Source organism: Pagrus pagrus (assembly GCF_965226575.1).
Source record: "Pagrus pagrus genome assembly, chromosome: 16".
In the NCBI taxonomy this organism is placed as follows: domain Eukaryota; kingdom Metazoa; phylum Chordata; class Actinopteri; order Spariformes; family Sparidae; genus Pagrus; species Pagrus pagrus.
The window spans coordinates 15607433-15626235 of record NC_140200.1 but is presented as its reverse complement, the minus strand read 5'-3'; the positions used below and the strand labels follow the sequence as shown (position 1 = coordinate 15626235).

Sequence of the window (18803 nt, the reverse complement as noted above, 5' to 3'; positions counted from 1 at the left end):
CCCTCTGTTGGGAGGGCCATGTAGCCCTAACACTTTGCCCTACCCCTCTGTCCTAACAAGAAAAGAGACACTCAGGTGTGAATGCACCAAATGGAGGTGTTGGGCTTTGAATGAAAATGGCACCGCTTTAAAAAAAATCTAAAGGATTTTTGTTCAGAGGTGAGGAGTTTTGGTAAACATGAACAAGTTTAACATTTAGAGAATTCTTCACCAAAAGTTGAATGAAAAGGCCGAGACCAGTCTCATGTCTGCACAGCAAATATAAAGCTACACGCACCAGCCGGTTGCTTAGCTTAGCATAAAGACTAAAACAAGAGCAAACAGCTAGCCTAGTTTTATCATTCCTCTGAAAGCTGCTCTGTGGCACATGAAGCCAGAAAAAATTGACGTCCCGGGTGTAAAATTACGTGGATCGTTCGCATAGTTTACACATTGTGCGGCCGATAGAGAGTAATTCAATCAAGATAATCCGAAATCAAACCAAACATATTTAAATCTTCTATATCCAGATTTTTATTTGGTCCTCATCCAGCACTCAGTCAGTACACCCACCTACACCTGATTCTTTTCATCAAGATCCATGCTTGCAAAAGCAATGTTAATTCAAGAAAGTGAGAAAAAAACCCTGGATCCGTCCCTTCATCCGGACTCACACAAAAAGATAATGGGGTCTATTCCGGGCTGAGACCTATCCTACATCCAAGTTTCATGGAAATCTGGTTGGTAGTTTTTGTGTAATCCTGCTGACAAACCAACCAACAAACGGACACGGGAGGACACATAACCTCTGTGGCGGAGGTAATAAATACGTAAATAAAGTTTGGAGTTCAATCGAGCCAACCTCAAAGCCATGGGAGCACCAACATGCACTCACACACGCCTACCGACACAGCACATCAAACACACGAACACTCTGTCCTACAAAAACAGCATCAGCCTCAAGACAGGAAAATCATGTTACGGTGCCAGTGAATCCATCTGAGAGCTGTCCTAACAAAACCACCGAGACATCGAGTTTCTTCCGACCCAGAATCCACACACTTACACCGAAACCTCTCACTCAATTAGAAACTCGAGAGTGGAAAGTTTCCCTGTGATTTACCGCGTTTAAACTCAGTGACTCTGAATTGCTTTAGCATTTAAACCTCTCTATAACGTTAAGAGTAAAAACAATCCTGCCTACTGTCTTTCATTCTGTCTCCTTGTGTTTCAGTTGCCTAAAATAGCTTCCAGATATTGTGGCTTCTGGCTCTTTGTTTTTATATAAAAATAACAGCAGTATTTGCCGTCTTCTCAGCCACGACCAAAAAAAGGGGAAGGGACGGAGAAGCGCAAGCAGCTTTCAAAGGGGTTCAGCTCATTAAAAATAGAACAGACACAAACACAGATACGTCGACACACACACACATGCACACACGTACCCGGCACACCGCCCACCATCACAACATATTGTTTACAAGTGGAGCTCGAATGGACAGGTAGTGATTAGACACAACAAAGGAGCCACCTCTGCAAATCTGCTAGCCTGCAGTGCACTGCTCTGTGCTCTGTGTGTTTCCGTGTGTGCGAGTGTGTGTGTCCACAAGCATTTGCCTCACGCTCTCGTACACATATAGCGGGCGGCTCAGATGTACTTACTGGTCCATCCATAACTCTCAAGAGGCACCTAAAAAGCCTCAACTCAGGGATGCATGAATGGAGCTTTTACACAAAAAAGACACTATACTGAGAAAATATAGAAAGCAATATAGCACTAACAGCTTTCCAGCGGAGTGCCGTTAATGTGGTGGCATATAAAAAAAAAGAAAATTATGCAGTGCATAATCGGTGACCTCCGGCGAGGATCATCGCTCGAAAACAAGCAGCAGAAATCGGAGAGAAAACTTTAATTTATTGTGTTTAAACCTCTTTCACAGTTTCATACTCATCGTAAGGAAGGACACTGTAAATTCACATTCAGGTGGTTGATGCTCGGGCAAAATGAAGGATACGTCTCATATCTGTCTGCTTAATTTAAGGCCACAGCCAGCCGCTTGTTAGCTTAGCTTAGCATAGACCAGAAGCAGCTGGTCTGTCTCTTTCTGAAAGTAATTGAATTCCCCTTACCAGCGCCTCTTAAGATGACTAATTAACAGGTTATATCTTGTTTGTTTAACCCGTACGAAAACCGACATGTTGTGGTTTTATGGGGCTTAACGTTAGCATAGGCCAACCTAGCAACTTTCCATCTAACTGTCAGTGAGAAAGCATATCTCAGAAAATGTCTAACTTTTCCTCTAGTACAGTAACTATATCATTTTATATTTTTGTTGTTTTGTGTAATTTCAGACAAACCCAAAGTGTTAAAAAATGACAAGATCCAATTTCATGGCAAAAGGAGGAAAGAGGAAATACAATTTTTTAGTCTCACGACTACACGCAGGAGTTTTGCTGCTACAGACTTATCTGGTGTGGTGTGACCATTAGCTTATTGTGGCTAATGTTAGCTACTGTCACTTGCAGCACGACACACAACAATGACGATAAGTTAACAAAAGTTTATCAGAGCAGCTGTGCGGAGTCCACTGCTGTTATTAGCAAAGTGGTATGGAGACAACATGGATCAATATTTCTCATGATCTACATTGGAAAGCCACGTCACCGGCGTACGTACCCCAGTAACCCATGCAGGTAGGTTGGTGATTTTCTGATCACTTGTGCGGACAATCTGCCTTAAAGTTTTACCTGAAGTCTGAACATAGTCTTAAAGCCACAGTGGCTGCTGTTCACCCCTTTACATTTCAATAAAGTTGTGACTCATGCACTCTTATTTCAGAAAGGAGCTGACTTACACTTTAAATTACTATGTTAATATTCAGTTCAAATCAAATTGTCAAAAAATTGATTCATGGCAGCTCTCACACGCAGCGATGCCATTCAGCCATTTACGTAGCCGACTGCTTCATCGTCACAAGGAATAAAAATATGACCTGTACGATCTGCCCGCTGGTGCTAAAGAGGGCAAAGGGGAGGACGAATAATGTGGTTGAGATGATAGGACACACTTAATGACCCTCAGAGGAGCTGTCAGTGCTCCGCGGGAGAGAGAGACCCAGACGCAGAGTGGGTGAGAGAGGCCGACTGTTCAGACCACAGAGGATAGAAGAGAGCATTAGTCTGTTAGAGCAACACTGTCCACTTAAACTGATCAAAACTAACCTCCATCCTCTTCAGACCAGCCTCTCTCCCACACTACTTTATTACATATGTCTGCTGCTGCTCTTCTAATCCACAACTTCATCCATGATAAAGTCATTTGTCTGCTGAATCACTTTTATTATGGATGAAGTTGTGGACTAATTCATCTGGGGTGAGGCGATGGCTGATCTGATTAATATTATATAGTTATAACAGGTAAAGAAAAGAAATTAAGTTAAAGGAGCTCTTTGTGGAAGTTTACATGCATTAATCAATGTTTTATTGGCCGTATGTGAGCGGATTGTAGCGTGATGTGAAAAATGAGACCTTCACCATCTGTTTCGGTCGTCTTTAAGCCTGTGGATGATTTTTTTAAAGGTTTTTAAGGATTTCATTGTGAAGGACTCGGGTTGGATTTTCCACAACAGTCCAAAAGGATGTGCCTTCATGCTCGTTTTCGAGTGCCTCGTCTCAGTGCCTCTTTTCACCAACAGACAGCAACAGCAGCTAATGTTAGCTTAGAAGTGGAGTCCGCCAGTGTAAACTAAGGACCGGCTTCCAGCACAACACAGGAGTTCCACATTTTCCCTTTAAGTTGAAATTAAAAGATTATTTGACATTTTGGGAAATGCTCATCCAGGCAGTGCTGGAAGCTAGTTAGTTTAGCTTATCATAAAGGCTGGGAACAATGGGAAACAGCTAGCATAGCTCTGTACAAAGGTTACAAAATCTGCCTGCCAGCACCTATAAAGCAGCTCTGCTGGTTGCCTCGCAATTTCATCTCAAAACTCAAGGAAATCACTGTAACTTTTGATGTTATTGATTTCCCCTTTTGTACCTCGGACACAAAGAAAAAGATATATATTATAATATTATGACATTACAAATACTAAACAAATAACCCAGCTCTGACGGGAGGAGAGCTCTGAGATTACCTTTTAACTTTTGGCATGAGAAAGTGGATTTATCATCCCTCCTGTTTATCAACCTGACTGCAGCAGAGATCTGCAGAGATGACCTCCATCGTCGGTGGTGTATATACTGTAATAACGACTGTAATGTTGACAGCAGAAGGGGAAATGCACTTTACACACTTTACAGATTACAGAGGAGAGAACTCTCTGGTGAGTGCTGAATTTAGTGAGAGTTGACCTGAATTTAAACACCTACACACAATCTCTGCGTGTGCCTTTTCTTGCTAACGATAGCTTACGGCAAGTGTACAATGACTTCCCTATCCCGGAAGTAACAACTGCAACCAAGTGAAGCGCAACGTTAACATGAGTAAACTTGTAACTTTCTCTGGATTTGAACATGTGTTGTAAACATTTTTGAAAATAAAAAGTATGCAACTCAACAAAATATAGACAAAGGTCTAGTATTTAAATACAGACACTTTTTTGAAATAAAAGCACAAATTGGATCTTAAAAATCTTGAAAAAACAACCTTTTATATAACCTTTTCACATGAAAAATAATCTTATTTTCTAATCAAAGTCACTGCTTCAAAAGCTCTTTATACGGCGATACAACTACTAATAACTGATAAGATTTTTTTTTAGTATTTACACAGCTTTAAAAAAAAGCTGGCAGGACATCTACAATCTGCAAAACTTCTACAATGATCTACATTTCTGTGAAGAATGGCCAAGCACCATCTGTTGAGGAAGATTATGTGATGTGATCGAAAGCTTCAGAACAGCTACTGAATTGTTTTTTTTAATCGCAGTAATCGGTGATATTCAACAATTTGAACAAAGGCGCCATTAGATGTAGATGTTTCATATTTTTCAGCTAAATGACGGTAGTTTAAACAAAGAATGCTTATTTTGGATTGCTCTAAATTTACATCCACTGAAAGAACGTTTGATGAAGTCACTGAAAAACCACTAAACTGTGTCAAACTTTTGTTTTCTTGCCACCCAAGGACGCCGTTTTCCTCATCGCTCTTTCAGAAGCAGCATTCAATCTCGGGGCTTGTCAGTCATCCCGGAGGAGCAGCTGTCACTCGTCGTGTCAATCTCACTTTTAAAATAAAACAACTTTAAATAGATTTTCTACAGAATACTCTTACAACACTTTGAAAACTCTTAAAAACTTTAAATCTGTCCATCCAACCAAGAGGTTAGAGCCTCCCTGCTTCAGTGTCCATGTAAAATTTACATCTCTATCTCTGCCACAGGGCCCCGTCGCAGGAGCCCGGCCAAGGGAGGGACAGAAATTGCAAAAGAGAAAGAGCGAGAGCAAGAGAGGGAAAGAGATTTCAGGACGTTTCATCACTTAGACTGGAAGGCGTCTTGGAGATGAGGTGAGGGGGTGGAGGTGTGGGGCTGGTGGGATACAGACGCAGGGTCAGGGCTCTCAGGTAGATCCGGCCTTCTGTTTCACCTCATCACAGCGTCTTCAGAGGCCACAGGTGACCTTGTTTCCTATTCAGCGAAATGAGCGAGGAGGAAAAAAGGCGCAGGAGTACCCCCTCTTATCTCGGCAGAGCTGCTATAATTCAATTAAAGCTGTGACACAGAGGTGAGGACAATTGATGTCTGATACTGGAGAAACACCCAGTCAGATTAATTACCCCTTCATCGGCTGCTTAAACGGCTTTTAAACTGTAATCTGCCTGAAATCGTAATAATACCATCGGTAATCGAACACAAAAGGGAACGCTCCAGATCTATTTCCATCTGTGCCGGATTAATAATGGTTCATTAGTAATAGCGTCAATTAAAACGTGTCGACTGTAGGACAGTGAGGTAGGAAGAGGAGAGAAAAGAGCAGGTCCTTTCCTGCATCTCGTCGTGTTTGCTTTGCCGCTTTTTAATTCCCGTGTAATGCAACTTTAATCAGAAAAGTGGGTGAGCGCTTGTAATTTTGTAATGAGCTCATTAAAATCTGTTTATGCAGGCATGTGAAGGCATCGGCTCAGTTATCGCCTCGGCTTTATGTGGACGTTTGAGACTGTCAGGCTCGTTTAAAAACACAGAAATCATCTGCGAGAGCTACCGGTGCTGCCATGCAGAGTAATTAATCAGTGTTTTAGGTGCATTCCGACAGGTGACTGTCTGAATCATGCAGAAGCAGATACACAAGAGTCACGGATGGACATTTCTACTAACTCAACACATTCAAGACTGATTTAAAATGATCGATCCCTGGGAGAAAAAGCTTTTACAGTAACGCCACATATGCTGCAGTGAATTTCCTCGCCAAGAGATTCCCTGCATACAACCAAAGAGAGAGAAAAAACACCCTTTTATCTTTGACAAACTATCAGAAAAGCAGCTCTTCCCTCAGCACGCATAGAGCATGAGCGCAGCCACATCACATACAGATTAGCACATAGGCGCACAGATTCACACAGACAGCAAGCTTTGTAATCCAAATCAAAGATGCAAACGCTGAAGCAGTACCTTCCGCTCACGCAGAGCTTCATCCTGGAGACCGAGAGATAAAATCCTGCCGCCTGAGCCTCGCCGGGAGAACGGAGAAAACCCCCCCTCTATATGCTATCTGGATTGGCTTACCCAGCTCTCCCTTAAAGCTCAGAGAAACCCCACAACATGCACACCACCCCACCACCACCGCCACCACCATCCACTGGCGCCTCCAACGAGAGCCACCACGCCACTCCGGCAGCAACGGCAGCAGGGAGGACGGAGGGAGAGAGACTAGTGCAAGTGTGGAAAGACAGAGAGGAAGAGTGGGAGGGAAGGAGCTTAAAGGAAGAAGACAGGGAGAACGCGGGGGCGTGATGATGGAGCGCTGAAAGATATCCTCAGAGAGAGAGAGAGAGAGAGAGAGAGAGATGGAGAAAGAGAGGGAGAAGCTCACCTGATGGTGTCTATGTCGATCATCTCTTCATCGGGCACCTAAAGGAAATGACAGCATGTTAGTGGAGGGGACCCATCAAACTGGCCCGGGAGCTGCCAAGTGGAGCGTCGCTGCAGCACTCATCGGACGAGAGGGAAAAAAGAGGAAAAAAAAGAAATGAAACATACATATTCAGCAGGCACGCTCTCTGTTTCCCTCTGTTTTTGTTTATGTTTGGTCTCCCCCCTCTCTCCTCTTCCTCTCCTCCCACACCCCTCCACCGCTCCATCCCCTGCTCGTGAGCTCATCAGGCTGCACCTGGCCGTCTACATCTGTGCTTACCGGAGGTGAGAGGAGAACAATCGCATCATGGCCAGGAGAGTGTGAGGGGAGAAAGAGAGGGGAGGGCGAAGGGAGGGAGGGAGGGAGAGCGGAAACCTCCATTGCAGCCAGACTGCAGATACATGGCAAGCCCCCCCATGAGGGCTACTGGCAGCAAGTCAATATCCTTGTTGAGGTGCTGAATCGCAGAGAGGGGGAGACAAAGAGGAGGGGGAGAGATAGAGGAAGAAAGGGGGAGGTGTAGGGGGAACAGGTGGTTCAATCTGTTGAATCTTACATCTCCAGTCCCTGGCTGTAAGGGAGAATGCGTTTCATACGCGTCTGCTGCTGCCCCTTTTTCCTGAAGGCGATGAATTATGCATCATCTGGAGAATGTTCCCCTCAGTGTTCTTCATTCAGATTGAGGGGGCAGGCCTCGAGGAGTGTGGCGTCCGTGCTGCTGTGTTTCGGCGAAAAACGCTTGTAAGTAGGCACCAGGAGTCAGAGGGAGGCTTTAATGCCCGTTCACGAGATTATCTGATCTCCAGGGTCAGCGGGAAACATAACGGATAGAATGCCAATAAAACATGCTTTTAACACGCCGGGGGGACGCTTAACGACGCGAGTGTGCAGCAGAAGGCCGTGTGCCTGTGAAGAACGTTTGCGCTCGCAGAAGTACAAGGACTCGTGTGAGGAGATGAAACTTTGGTAGCAACACACACACACAGGCATAGACACTTGCATGCTGCACTGAGATGAACACCAACAGGCTCACATGCCTGCCTCTCAGCCCCCACACCACCCACCTTTTTTCAAGCAGTTGCTAAGGTGACGGCAAAGGCTGAATTTTAATCAGACAATAAATTAAGGCAATGTGATCTTCTCCTTTGTTATTAAATGACAGCGGTGCCGCTTTCGGAGATCTGTCAAGTATGTTTTGGTGCTCAGAGAGACGCACGGGAAGACTACAGATGAGAGCTCGGGGCGATCGCACTGTCCGGAGAATACAAAACACGGCGGATGTCTGAGCCGAAGAATCTGATTTTATGTGTTTTAGTAAGTGAAATAATACATTTTGAAATCAGAGGAAGATCCACCACTGAGATGGATGTCATGCTGAGACTGCAAACACGCTTCTGATGCAGTAATTGCTAATTGAGCCTTCAGGCCTGTCTTCCTGTGACACGCACACGGCTGCTCGAAAGTCTGGGGGAAACCACCGGTTGCTATTCCTGAAGAAAAAGACAGCGGTTTTCAAACAGGTTCTCTGCATCCACAGCCATTTTAGCAAGGTTATGTCTCAAGCTGAGTAAATGATGGATGTCACGCAATAAATGCTGGTGAGTGGGCTGACTCAGTAAATGACTGCATTGTTCAGTTGAGATTGTGTGGAGGAGCTGCTGATGGGTAGAATGCTAATGAGCGAACCCATGAAAAAAAAAAAGCCTGCTCACTGGTCAGCATGAAGCACCGCCGCTCCCGTGCACGCGTCATCGTCGTCACCCAGCTGAACATGTGGACCAGCTGAGTGTGAGCTGTGTCTGTGTGGTTCAGTGGAATAACACACACCGAGTTTCAGTTTGTTTTTATCATCTTTCAAATGGAGATTTTGAAAAGCGACAGATCAGCTTACAATGTGTATATGAAAGTGGTCACTGGTATAAAAATCCAACATATCATTTTCACCCTCAGCTCTATGCAGCGTCGCTTTAGTAACTTTTAGCTTGTTTTGGTTTCAGGCCCACATCTTTAATTTCACCAGCGTGGTTTTTCATTGCTACCTGCTTAGACAGTTAGTAACTAGCTGGTCAAACAGTTGGTAAAGACCAAAAACAAAGTTAAAAGTCAGTTTAATTGAACACGCATTCATCAGGTGGACACAAACACGACTCAAAATGGATGATAATGCTACTCCATGTCTGCTGGATCTGTATGGGGAGCTATGGGCTAAGAGATAACAACTTCAAAAGGTGACAATGTTTTGCTAAGGCTAACAGCCCCCTTTTGTACTCACTCATAGATACAAGCCACCTAAATAAGCCTTATTTTTTCCATCAAGATCCATGCATTACTCCCTGAGAAATTAACCAAAATGTTGAAAAACACCCATCTCACAATGTTAAAGAAAGTGTGAAAAAGTTCCTGGATGTGTCCCTTTATCCCGATCTGCACCAAAAGTCTATGGGGTCTACTCTGGGCTGAGACCCATCCTCCATCCAAGTTTCATGAACATCCATTCAGTAGTTTTTATGTAATCCAGCTGACGAACCAACCAAGCCACCAACAAACGGATACGGGTGAAAACATACCTTCCTTTTTGGCGTAGTTAAAAATGCTAATGAAAGAAAAGCTATAGGCTAATGTTGGCCATGTGTTATGTATAATACCACGTTTTCTTTCAGTATGTAGTAATATACATGAGCATCGTGTTTGCAAGTTTATGTGGGGATAAGGGCATGAATGTGTGTGTGTATGACCATATGTTTACCATTTTTGTTTCGTGTATTTTTATGTTTTTCTTGTAAAACATGAACATGAGCAGATTGTGAAAACAAAAGACAAGAAAGCTTTTATAATTTGTCATCTTCGTTTGTGTTACTACTGCACAGATTATTCCCTGTATGCTGTTAAAATCCTCGACAAAAGAAAACCCCATACAAAGAACTCGTAACAATTTGATTTGCCATTTCTTCCCGCACCTCTTAACACTTTGAGTAATAGAGCAGCAAAGCCCCGGAAAAATCTAGAACAGCGAACTCCAATCATCCTAAGACTTGATTTATTCAGACATCACTTCAAACTCTGAGAGAAACAATCTCCGCTCCAATCATAACATATGTTCCGAGGCCTGGCTTTGATTAAAGACTGGGACGACTTTCATCACTCACCATGTTGATGCCCCTGGGCAGAGAGGCAGATCTGGATGGGTATCTGGGGAAGTCGCAATGAAACTCCGGAAAGGGACTCTTCATTTCAAACCCTTGGCAGAACTGTGGTGGGGGTGGGATCACGGTTTCGTCGTCTATCTCCGGCTGTGGTGGTGTTTCTGCTTTTACCTCGTCATCCTTCCTCACGGCGTCAATGTCTGTCTCCAGGTATGTTTTCTGTGCTGGGTCGAGGGGACTCTGCTCTTCTTGGGTTGTCTCCTTGGATAAACAGCCCTGCTGTTGGGCCATCGAGTGGGGCGGCCTCGGGGTCTGCCGTCTCACCTCTTGATTCTTCTCCTCGGGCTGAGCTGTGGTGAAGCTGGAGGGAGAAACCGGTTTCCCAAATGCCTGCAGGCTGTTTGGGTTGAGCACATTGGACGTCACTTCATCCAGGAACTGTGAAAACTTCAGTTTGGCTTCGACCTTTTCCTCCAGCAGCCACTGCAGCTTCACACTGTTGGTGCTGGTCTGAGCGAAGCCCCTCCCCTGATCCAGCCCACCTCTCTCTGGCCATGCGTGGAGCGTGTTGTGGTCCCCCCCCTGCTCCTCCTGTGGATGAACTCCACAACGAGGCCGTCTGGAAGGCCATCCTGCAAGCCTCCCCCGCCTTCTCTCCTCTCTCAGTCGAGTTTGAAACGCCTCCTGGCTTTGCTTCTTGATCGAGCTGTTGATGACACGGGTCACTCCTGAGCTCCAGCTGTACAGACTGCCGCTGCCCGCACTGCTGCTCCTGCTGCCGGCCGGGCTGCTGGATGGCTGGTTAGACAAGGGGCCTATCAGCTCTTCCAACCAGACCTGATCGTCGTTAAACACGGGAGCTCTCGAGGAGGCCCAAGATTTCGGCGATGGCTGGCCCTGCTTTGAGAGGAAGCAGGCTTTGCTGCTTGTCCCGTCCATCGGCAGGACCGATGTGTTCTTCCTCTGGATCTGCAACTGGCAGATAATCCACGGTCCAGTGGACAGCTCCAATTTTAGAGAGTTCTACCCCAATCCTGTGTCACTATTGTGCAAGCCTGACCTAGAAGGGATCCAATACTTTTCACTCTAGGCTGAACAGATGGCCTCCTTTAGTGCCAGGATAACCCCCCGCTATGTCAGGCAAGGACAGGCAGGACTTAAAATTTTAATGCAGAGAATTGGGGAGACATCCTTTTAGGTCGGTCAAACAAAACTTTCATATGTTTTTAATATCGCACACAAACAACACAACGTCTTCTTATGCCGTGAGGCCAAAGTGGGAGACAGGGAGAATCATGGCTCATCTGCCGTTAATCTGCAGAAGCTTCAGGTTTGAGTTTAATGAAAGGGAGTTTGAGCACAATCCTCGCAAGTGTCTTTGCTAGTTGAGCGGAGCTTACTCCGAGAGTGCTGTTCTTAATTAGACCGTCTATTGATAGCGGAGCAGGCAAAGCTTTTTCAGCTTTTTCCAGGTCAGTGGTCGTATAGAGCATTGATCCGACAGAGCACATCGCAGCTGACACACAGACTAATGGACGGGTTGATTGAGTAATGGATAATGGTAATTTCATCAATATCTCTCATTAATAAAAGCGAGGTCTCTAAGACATACTGTATGTATGAAAGACTCGTTCTCTTGTGGATTAGTGGCTAAAGCCTTATTCACACAGGACCATTATTACCCTGGGATGGCATGTCATTTAGAAATCACCCACCATGTCTGTGTTTTGTGCGGCACATTTGCAGGGGATACACAAGTCTGTATTTTACGTGTATTTACCGACATTATCTCCAAGATATGAAGTCAAGGCTCTGTGTGACATCAACGTTTCAGAAGTGAAGCATCTGTTCTGCAGCAGCCACATTAATAATATGGTTTTGAGTTGTTTTTCTGCATGTGTGACAAGCATTGATAGACATTGAGACCAAGTAACGGATGCTTTGTGGCTGAACTTGACATATGACAGTGTTTTGTATCTCCTAACCTTCTCTGTCATCGCTCATTTTAAACACCAATAAAAACCGATATCACAGCACAGCTGTTGACTGCTGTTCAAATGTTAGGAGCCCTAATCAAATTTGATTCTTGACAACAGAAAGCAGATGTTAAAAATAAAATGACCCCATATCACCGAGATGTCTATCAGCGACCACAAAATCTGCAGTGACTTAACCCTAATTGGCTCTGGCTGCTGTAAAACACGCTGCTCCACATTTTTAATGCTTCTGCATCTCTCATTCTTAATTCAATCATCTCTTGATACGCATGCGATCTGTATCACGAAGACAGCTCTCACATACTGAACAGAGCATTCATATGGGCATACTGTAGCTTGAATGTTCATCAATATTCAGGTGGTTACGTAACTGCATCGATAACACCTCTGTTAGTCTGTGCATGGGTGGAGTGTTAGAGATCGGGATTGGCAAGTGAGTGGCAGCAGTCTGACTGAAATTACATGCCGCCTACCAAGCTCGGCTGGGTGGAGCCTCCTTAATGTAAGAGCCCGATCTCAAGCACGAGTTAAAAATTGATACAAGCTGAAAAATGAGGGCTCATTAGTCCTCCGGAGTTTGCAACAGGAGAAACCACCAGGCGCAGCATCCAGCATTTCAACTCGTGGTCTTCTTCGCTGTCCCACCACGAGAAAACACAATTTGTATTCTTGGCTGAAAAGATTTCTCGACCATCAGTCTTTAATATTCCACGCCATGACGATCTAATTGGATGTCTGAGCAGAAGACCTCAGAGGAGACCTTCAACTTGTCCTACCTATACAGTCTTTCCCCAAGTCTTCGCTCGGATCAGACAGGGATAATATACTGTACGGCAGAGCATCCTGTCACGCAGGAGCCAGACTGTTTTGGTCTCTAGGGGTATCATTAGCGCTGCATCCAATATGTAGGGGTTTTAGCCACAACTGGGTGGCCTGCAGTGCGCATGCGTTCCTCCAGACTTGAGCCTCACACCCTGCCTTCTGCTACAGACCAGCCGGCTCACAGGACACCCAAGGGACCACCCTGTCTGGTACCGGGGAGGAAGAACCAAGCTTTCAGCTCACAGACATACCTCTCTATCATTTTCTCCCCGCTTTCTTCAGGCCTCCTCTATTGTGCCACCATTTCTCACCATTTTCCAGACAGGCTCAGGCCTCGTCTATGATGAATGTCTTTAATAATCTCTTCTCAATCTCAGGAGGAGGAGAGGGGTGGGAGCCAATTTAGAACTATCGCCCTGACGGGAGAGACTGTCAGCCCGTGGCTGCCCAGAGGTAATGGTGCTGAAATGGATTCCTGCTACCAGCGCAGAGGTGGAGATAATTGGTGATGCTTGCTTGCTCAGTGGTTGCAGTCTGCTTTCCCTTACTGGGTAGTTGTTGCTGGCTGGGATGAGCCTCTGTAGGGGCCACATTTGGGGTTTTTCCAATGGCACTGGCCACGTCGATCTGCTTTCCAATGAACAGTTTTTACAATGCTCTTCCAGGTAGGGCCAAAGTGCGACCACCCTGCCTTAAAGCAGATCGTGGTGACATCTCGCAACTGCGGCTGACCCATGCCAACCCCTGTCACTCCCTCATTGGGCCTGTGATGTGAGAGTCGACTCAGGTCTGTGCAGGAAAACTTTAAGAAAGGCATTTTTAAAAGTAATTTTGCAACTTTGTGGAGAAGCTTTGTACGTTCTGAATTTTTGCACGTTGAAGTTTAGTTTCTCTGCTGTTTCATCATGTTCGCTTCAAGCTGAAAGCTGTGAACATTTCACTCACATGATCAGCTGTTTCCGCTGTCTGCTGCGTGCATTATGATCATTGAATTTCTTCATCGTCTTCGGACAGCGTGCAACATGGCCAACGCTAGCTGACATGCGAGAACAGTTACAGCTTGACCTATCGAAAGCAATTCCTGAAGACCTCTCTCCATTTTGTCTCACAGCCTAATTCATTCGCTCAAAGCAGTTTATGGAAACGCCGGATTTGCATTTTGATATTTTTTGCGAACTTTTATGGAAACATGGTTACTGATAGTTCATCCAAGTACCCAAATGCAGACACAGGACAGGCAGGTTGAACAACTTTGATGATGATCAATCCCAAAAATGCAAACAACAATAGGCGGGCAATGGAAAGTCCAGAGAGAATACAAAACAGAAGACAAACCACAAGCCACGGAGAACAAAGCAGGAACACTGAGGACACATGATGACTGGGGAACAGGCACAGGAACACAAGAGACACAGGAATGAACTAATGAAACAGGTGTTTGCAAAAAATGGGCAGGAAAGAAGACAAAAACAGGAAATGGAAAGTAAAACATAACGTGAGGATAAACATTCAACATAAAATATCAAATCTAAAGCCCAGGGCCAAGGCACTAATTCAATGTCCCTCACTGAGCCTGCAGGGCAGACTAAATGCCACAGCTGATCAGCACTGGCTATGAGCAAGTATGGCCTTGTGCTGCTCAGCTGTTACTATGGCAGTGTGTTTTGTCTCTGCCAGATCAGAGTGCTGGCTCGTCCACATGTCCACACAGCCTTGTGCCAAACACTGGCTGGACAGGAGGTCAGTTTGATGCTTCTCGAAATGACAAAAGTCGGTTTAACTTGTGGCTGAGTTACAGTAAAAAACTGCATTGAACATATATTACTGATGGCAGTGACAAAGAGCGGGCCGATGGCCTCCACGCAGGGCAGATAAATCTAAAACGCTGGAAGAAAAGTATTTCTCTATTTCCACTGTGCACCATTTAATGTTCCTAAACTGATAAATGTGTCAGTGAATTAATAGCTCGTATGAGCCCGACCTAAAACCTAAAAGTGCCGTGCTATCAGCAAGATCACTGCCTCCCTCTCCTGCTCGTCTTTCAAAGCAACAGGCAAAGCAGCGATTGATTTCAGGTTGTTAGAAGCATTTTCAGAGAATCACTTAACCTGTTCTCAACTTTAGGTCTGCATATTGGATGTTGGAGTGTGGAGCGCACTAACTGTGTCTTGTATCTGAGCCGAGCCTGTCAATAATTGCTAACAGGAACAGGTGCTGCTTGTGAAAAGCCAAGATGAGGAAACAGCGTGTCATCAGATGTGGCATCAGTAATCCATCTCATGCAGAGACACTTGTCAATGCCTCCGGACCTGTGGGGTCGCTTTCAGAGAACCACACTGAGCAATCAAATGAGAATGGGCTAAATTGAATAAGGGCCAGCTCATTCTGGAGGTGTAGAGATGGGTTTCCTGGGATCCCTGCAGAACACACAGTGAGGTCTGCAATAACATCAGTCAGACAGCAATCACAGAAGCACATACTGCATACCACGAGGGTGACGAGCATCTGCTTCAAACAGGAAGCGCGTTAGCAAAGAAAAAAAAAACAGTTTGTAGTCTAATCTTTACAAAGCATCCAGCATCAGCTCCGTGCTGGATCAAAGACTTCAGGAATATCAACACGCTCTCCTCATGAATACAGTAGATTTACAGCATCTCAAGCTTTAATTCTCGAGGCTTCGTGAGATGATGCACCCTGTATAATATATCTATAAGGATGTGCTGAGGAGGGGGACCAGCTGACCTCAATACATGTCATTATCATACCACAGTTTTGTGTCAACAAAGCCTGTCACATCACTGTGTGTGCTCCCCCAACTCGGTCGCACAGCAAATGGTGAGCGTAGTGTCGTGCAGCAAATTAGCGGAGCTGTTACCACGAGTGTTGATGACAGACTACGTGAGGAAATGAGCACCTCCCGCAGAAACCCAACTGAAGGAGACATCATGATAGTTTGCTCTGAGGGAAGACACCAGTTAACTATTGTTCTGTCCACTCCTTTTAGGCCAAATAACAGAAACATCTCTCTCTATAGCGCAACACAGTTCAACAACACCACAACCTACATCCTCCGAAAATATCACAAAGTTGAATCAACACCTCTAAAACAGTGTCAACAGAAACTGAACATTATGAGGGTTGGATTTACTGCAGGTCTGTTGTATTAGACTGCATTAGTTTTTGTAAATGTCAAGTGTACCTAAAAACTACTTTACAATAAAATAATATTAATTATTGAGTTAAAATACTTGTTCTGTCAATTTTTGTTATCACGTATAACTCTTAAGTAATCATTATCCCAGACTATACGGCTGAAAAGTCTATCAAGATAGTGAAGTTTCATATCTGCTGATGATTATTGATCATTTTTAATGACCTGTCCTATTTTTTAATCATTTTTAAAGACCTAGCGAAAAAAAGTCGAATCAAAGGTCATAATTATGTTAATGCAACAATGAAAAACACACAAATAAAATCCCAAAACTTTGGCTGTCACAGCTGCAGTGAATCTGTGCTCGTAGCTCGTAGATAGTCATATACTGACCCTTTGAAATGGTGGCTGGTCTGAAATACCAACCCAAAGCGTCAGTATCAGTGGTTGTTGAGATATTTCAGTCTGGGCGAAATATTACCATCTATAAAGTCACTCACATGGCTAAAATCAAGTCGATTCTAGCCTCACATCCAAATGTAAAGCTACTATTGATTAAATAAGTATCAATTATCTCATTATGTTTAATAAATGTTCCCAAGATATCCAGTACGTAGGCATTAAGGCACCCTCCGAGGTAGTGTTGATCCAAATAAATTACTTTCAGAAAACATCTACCTACAAGTTTCTGGCCACCGACCAAGAAAACATATTTAGAGCAAATTGCTTGTCAAGAAGATAAATGCAGCAGGAGAGTGTGAGAGTACTGTTTCCATGGGTGTTTTTTTCAGTAACTTTTCTTGTGGCATCCTCACAAACGCACACACACACACACACACGCACGCACACACAGAAAGGTTGCCAATTATAGTAACTGTGTGATGAGGTTTCTCATACTGAGCCCCATGCTACCTTTGCCTCTAATCCTTTGTTATTAATTATATCTTCAACAAGCCTACACAGTTCTTGTGGTGTCAGCACTGAGTATCCATGGCAACAGCCGGTTGGTCCCAGCTCTCGGGGATGCACACACACACACACACACACACACACACACACACACACACACACACACACACATTCTGCTGCCTAACAAAAAACCGTGCCTCGCTGCAAAGATGCTCTACTGACGAGATGAATAACTCAACTGTAGAAAAATCTACAATAAAATTAAAAATCAGTCCTGCCCCCTCCGAGTATTGAGCTTCAAGCCCAACAAGCTTCTCCTCCTCATAGTCGCTGGGCAGGAAACAATACTCACTGCCATTACCATAGTGACCAAATCGGTAAAGGTTCCTGTTGCTAAATGCAACATCGCACCAAGAGAAATAGACTCGAGAAATCAAGACAGTCTCTAAAAATCTCTCTCTTTCTCTTTGCTCGGTATGCAGCAATGAAATCCAGCTATTTGCATTTGGTCATGCGCTGTTCTTACCAGGGCTGCAAAGGTATGAGATCACGGTAAATGGTATTAAACAATCATTACTATTATTATCAGTTACAATGACCCATAATGGAAGAAAACAAGAAAACCCTGACTCAAAATACATACATTTTTAATCACACTACTACAGTAGACATAAGCACACAGTATGTACTCTTCAATGCAAGACTTTTAATGTACTGGAGTAGACATGTGGTGAACTTACTTTTACTTTTTAAACTTCCTCCACCACTGACCTGAAAAGAGCTGAACTCTTCCTTTAAAAATAACACCAATAATTACAATATAAAAACCCTTATGAGGTGTTATTTCAGTCCAAGAGGGATAAACCTCAGATATTTTTTACGAGGCTATAACTAGAGCTGCAGGATCAGGATTGCTCATTAACTCACAATTAGGGCTAATGTTAGTACACTGAGAGCAGAGTGATTTGCATTTTGTTGGTCTTGCTGTGCTTTGCAGTTATATTTTAGTTACTTGAAAATGGGCCAAGAGGGAGCTCAGCTACAACAAAAAATCTCTTTATACTTCATTTCGATTTCCCTTTTAAGAATAAATGATCTTTCCTGGTGATGTTTGCCTCCTTTTCATTATTCAGTACTCTATATTTAGAAAATGTAAACACAGAAAGTTGGGTCTCTGAAGTTGTTCCACTTCTCTACTTAAACAGGAGCGCCCTCTTGTGGCTTCTGTTATCATGTACATGTAAGACGAGAGTGGCTATTCGTCACCTGAGTTTGGACAGACACTGAGTGAGGGACATGGAGCTTAATGACAGGACAGATCTGCCCAAAGATACGCTGATGAAGATAAAGTTTCACCTCAACTGGGTTACTTTCACAAGGAAGTGACTCTTTGCCAAACACAAGGCTGTCGGGCAAACAAGCATCAAGGTGGACAATTACAGCTAAACACCACCATCTACTGCTGAGATGTACAAAGACCTGTGGTGGGAAAAGTGCTCGGATCATTTGCTTCATTATCAATTCTATCATGTGAAAATACGTCACTATAGATACAAGTCTTACATTTAAAATTATACTTGATTAAAAGTATTTTAAGCAGAAATGTATAAAGTATGAAAAGTAAAAGTGCTTGTTCTATGAAAAAGAAGCAAATACACATGTAGAGTTTTACTGTTGTAGCTGTTTGACATGGAGCTAGTTTTAACTACTTAATATACAGGTCAGGGCCCC

The 18803-nt window shown here is 44.1% G+C and overlaps 1 protein-coding gene across 6 annotated transcripts in view; it reads right to left on the bottom strand.

Annotated features, from left to right (window-relative positions):
• LOC311272073 (brain-enriched guanylate kinase-associated protein) overlaps positions 1-10569 on the bottom strand; it is a 28936-nt gene extending 18367 nt beyond the window's left edge. The window contains exons 1-2 of one of the 6 annotated variants that reach the window (XM_084378182.1): positions 10197-10569; positions 7009-7046 (exon numbers count right to left, since the gene is read on the bottom strand). In XM_084378182.1, coding sequence (XP_084234308.1) covers positions 7009-7046; positions 10197-10484 — 326 coding nt within the window. In that variant the 5' untranslated portion in view covers positions 10485-10569. Of the gene's footprint in view, positions 1-6587; positions 6939-7008; positions 7330-7606; positions 7927-10196 lie in introns of those variants that run through there. The other 5 variants (XM_084378186.1, XM_084378183.1, XM_084378185.1 and 2 more) reach the window with 5 other exon arrangements.
• Between the last annotated feature and the right edge of the window lie 8234 nt (positions 10570-18803).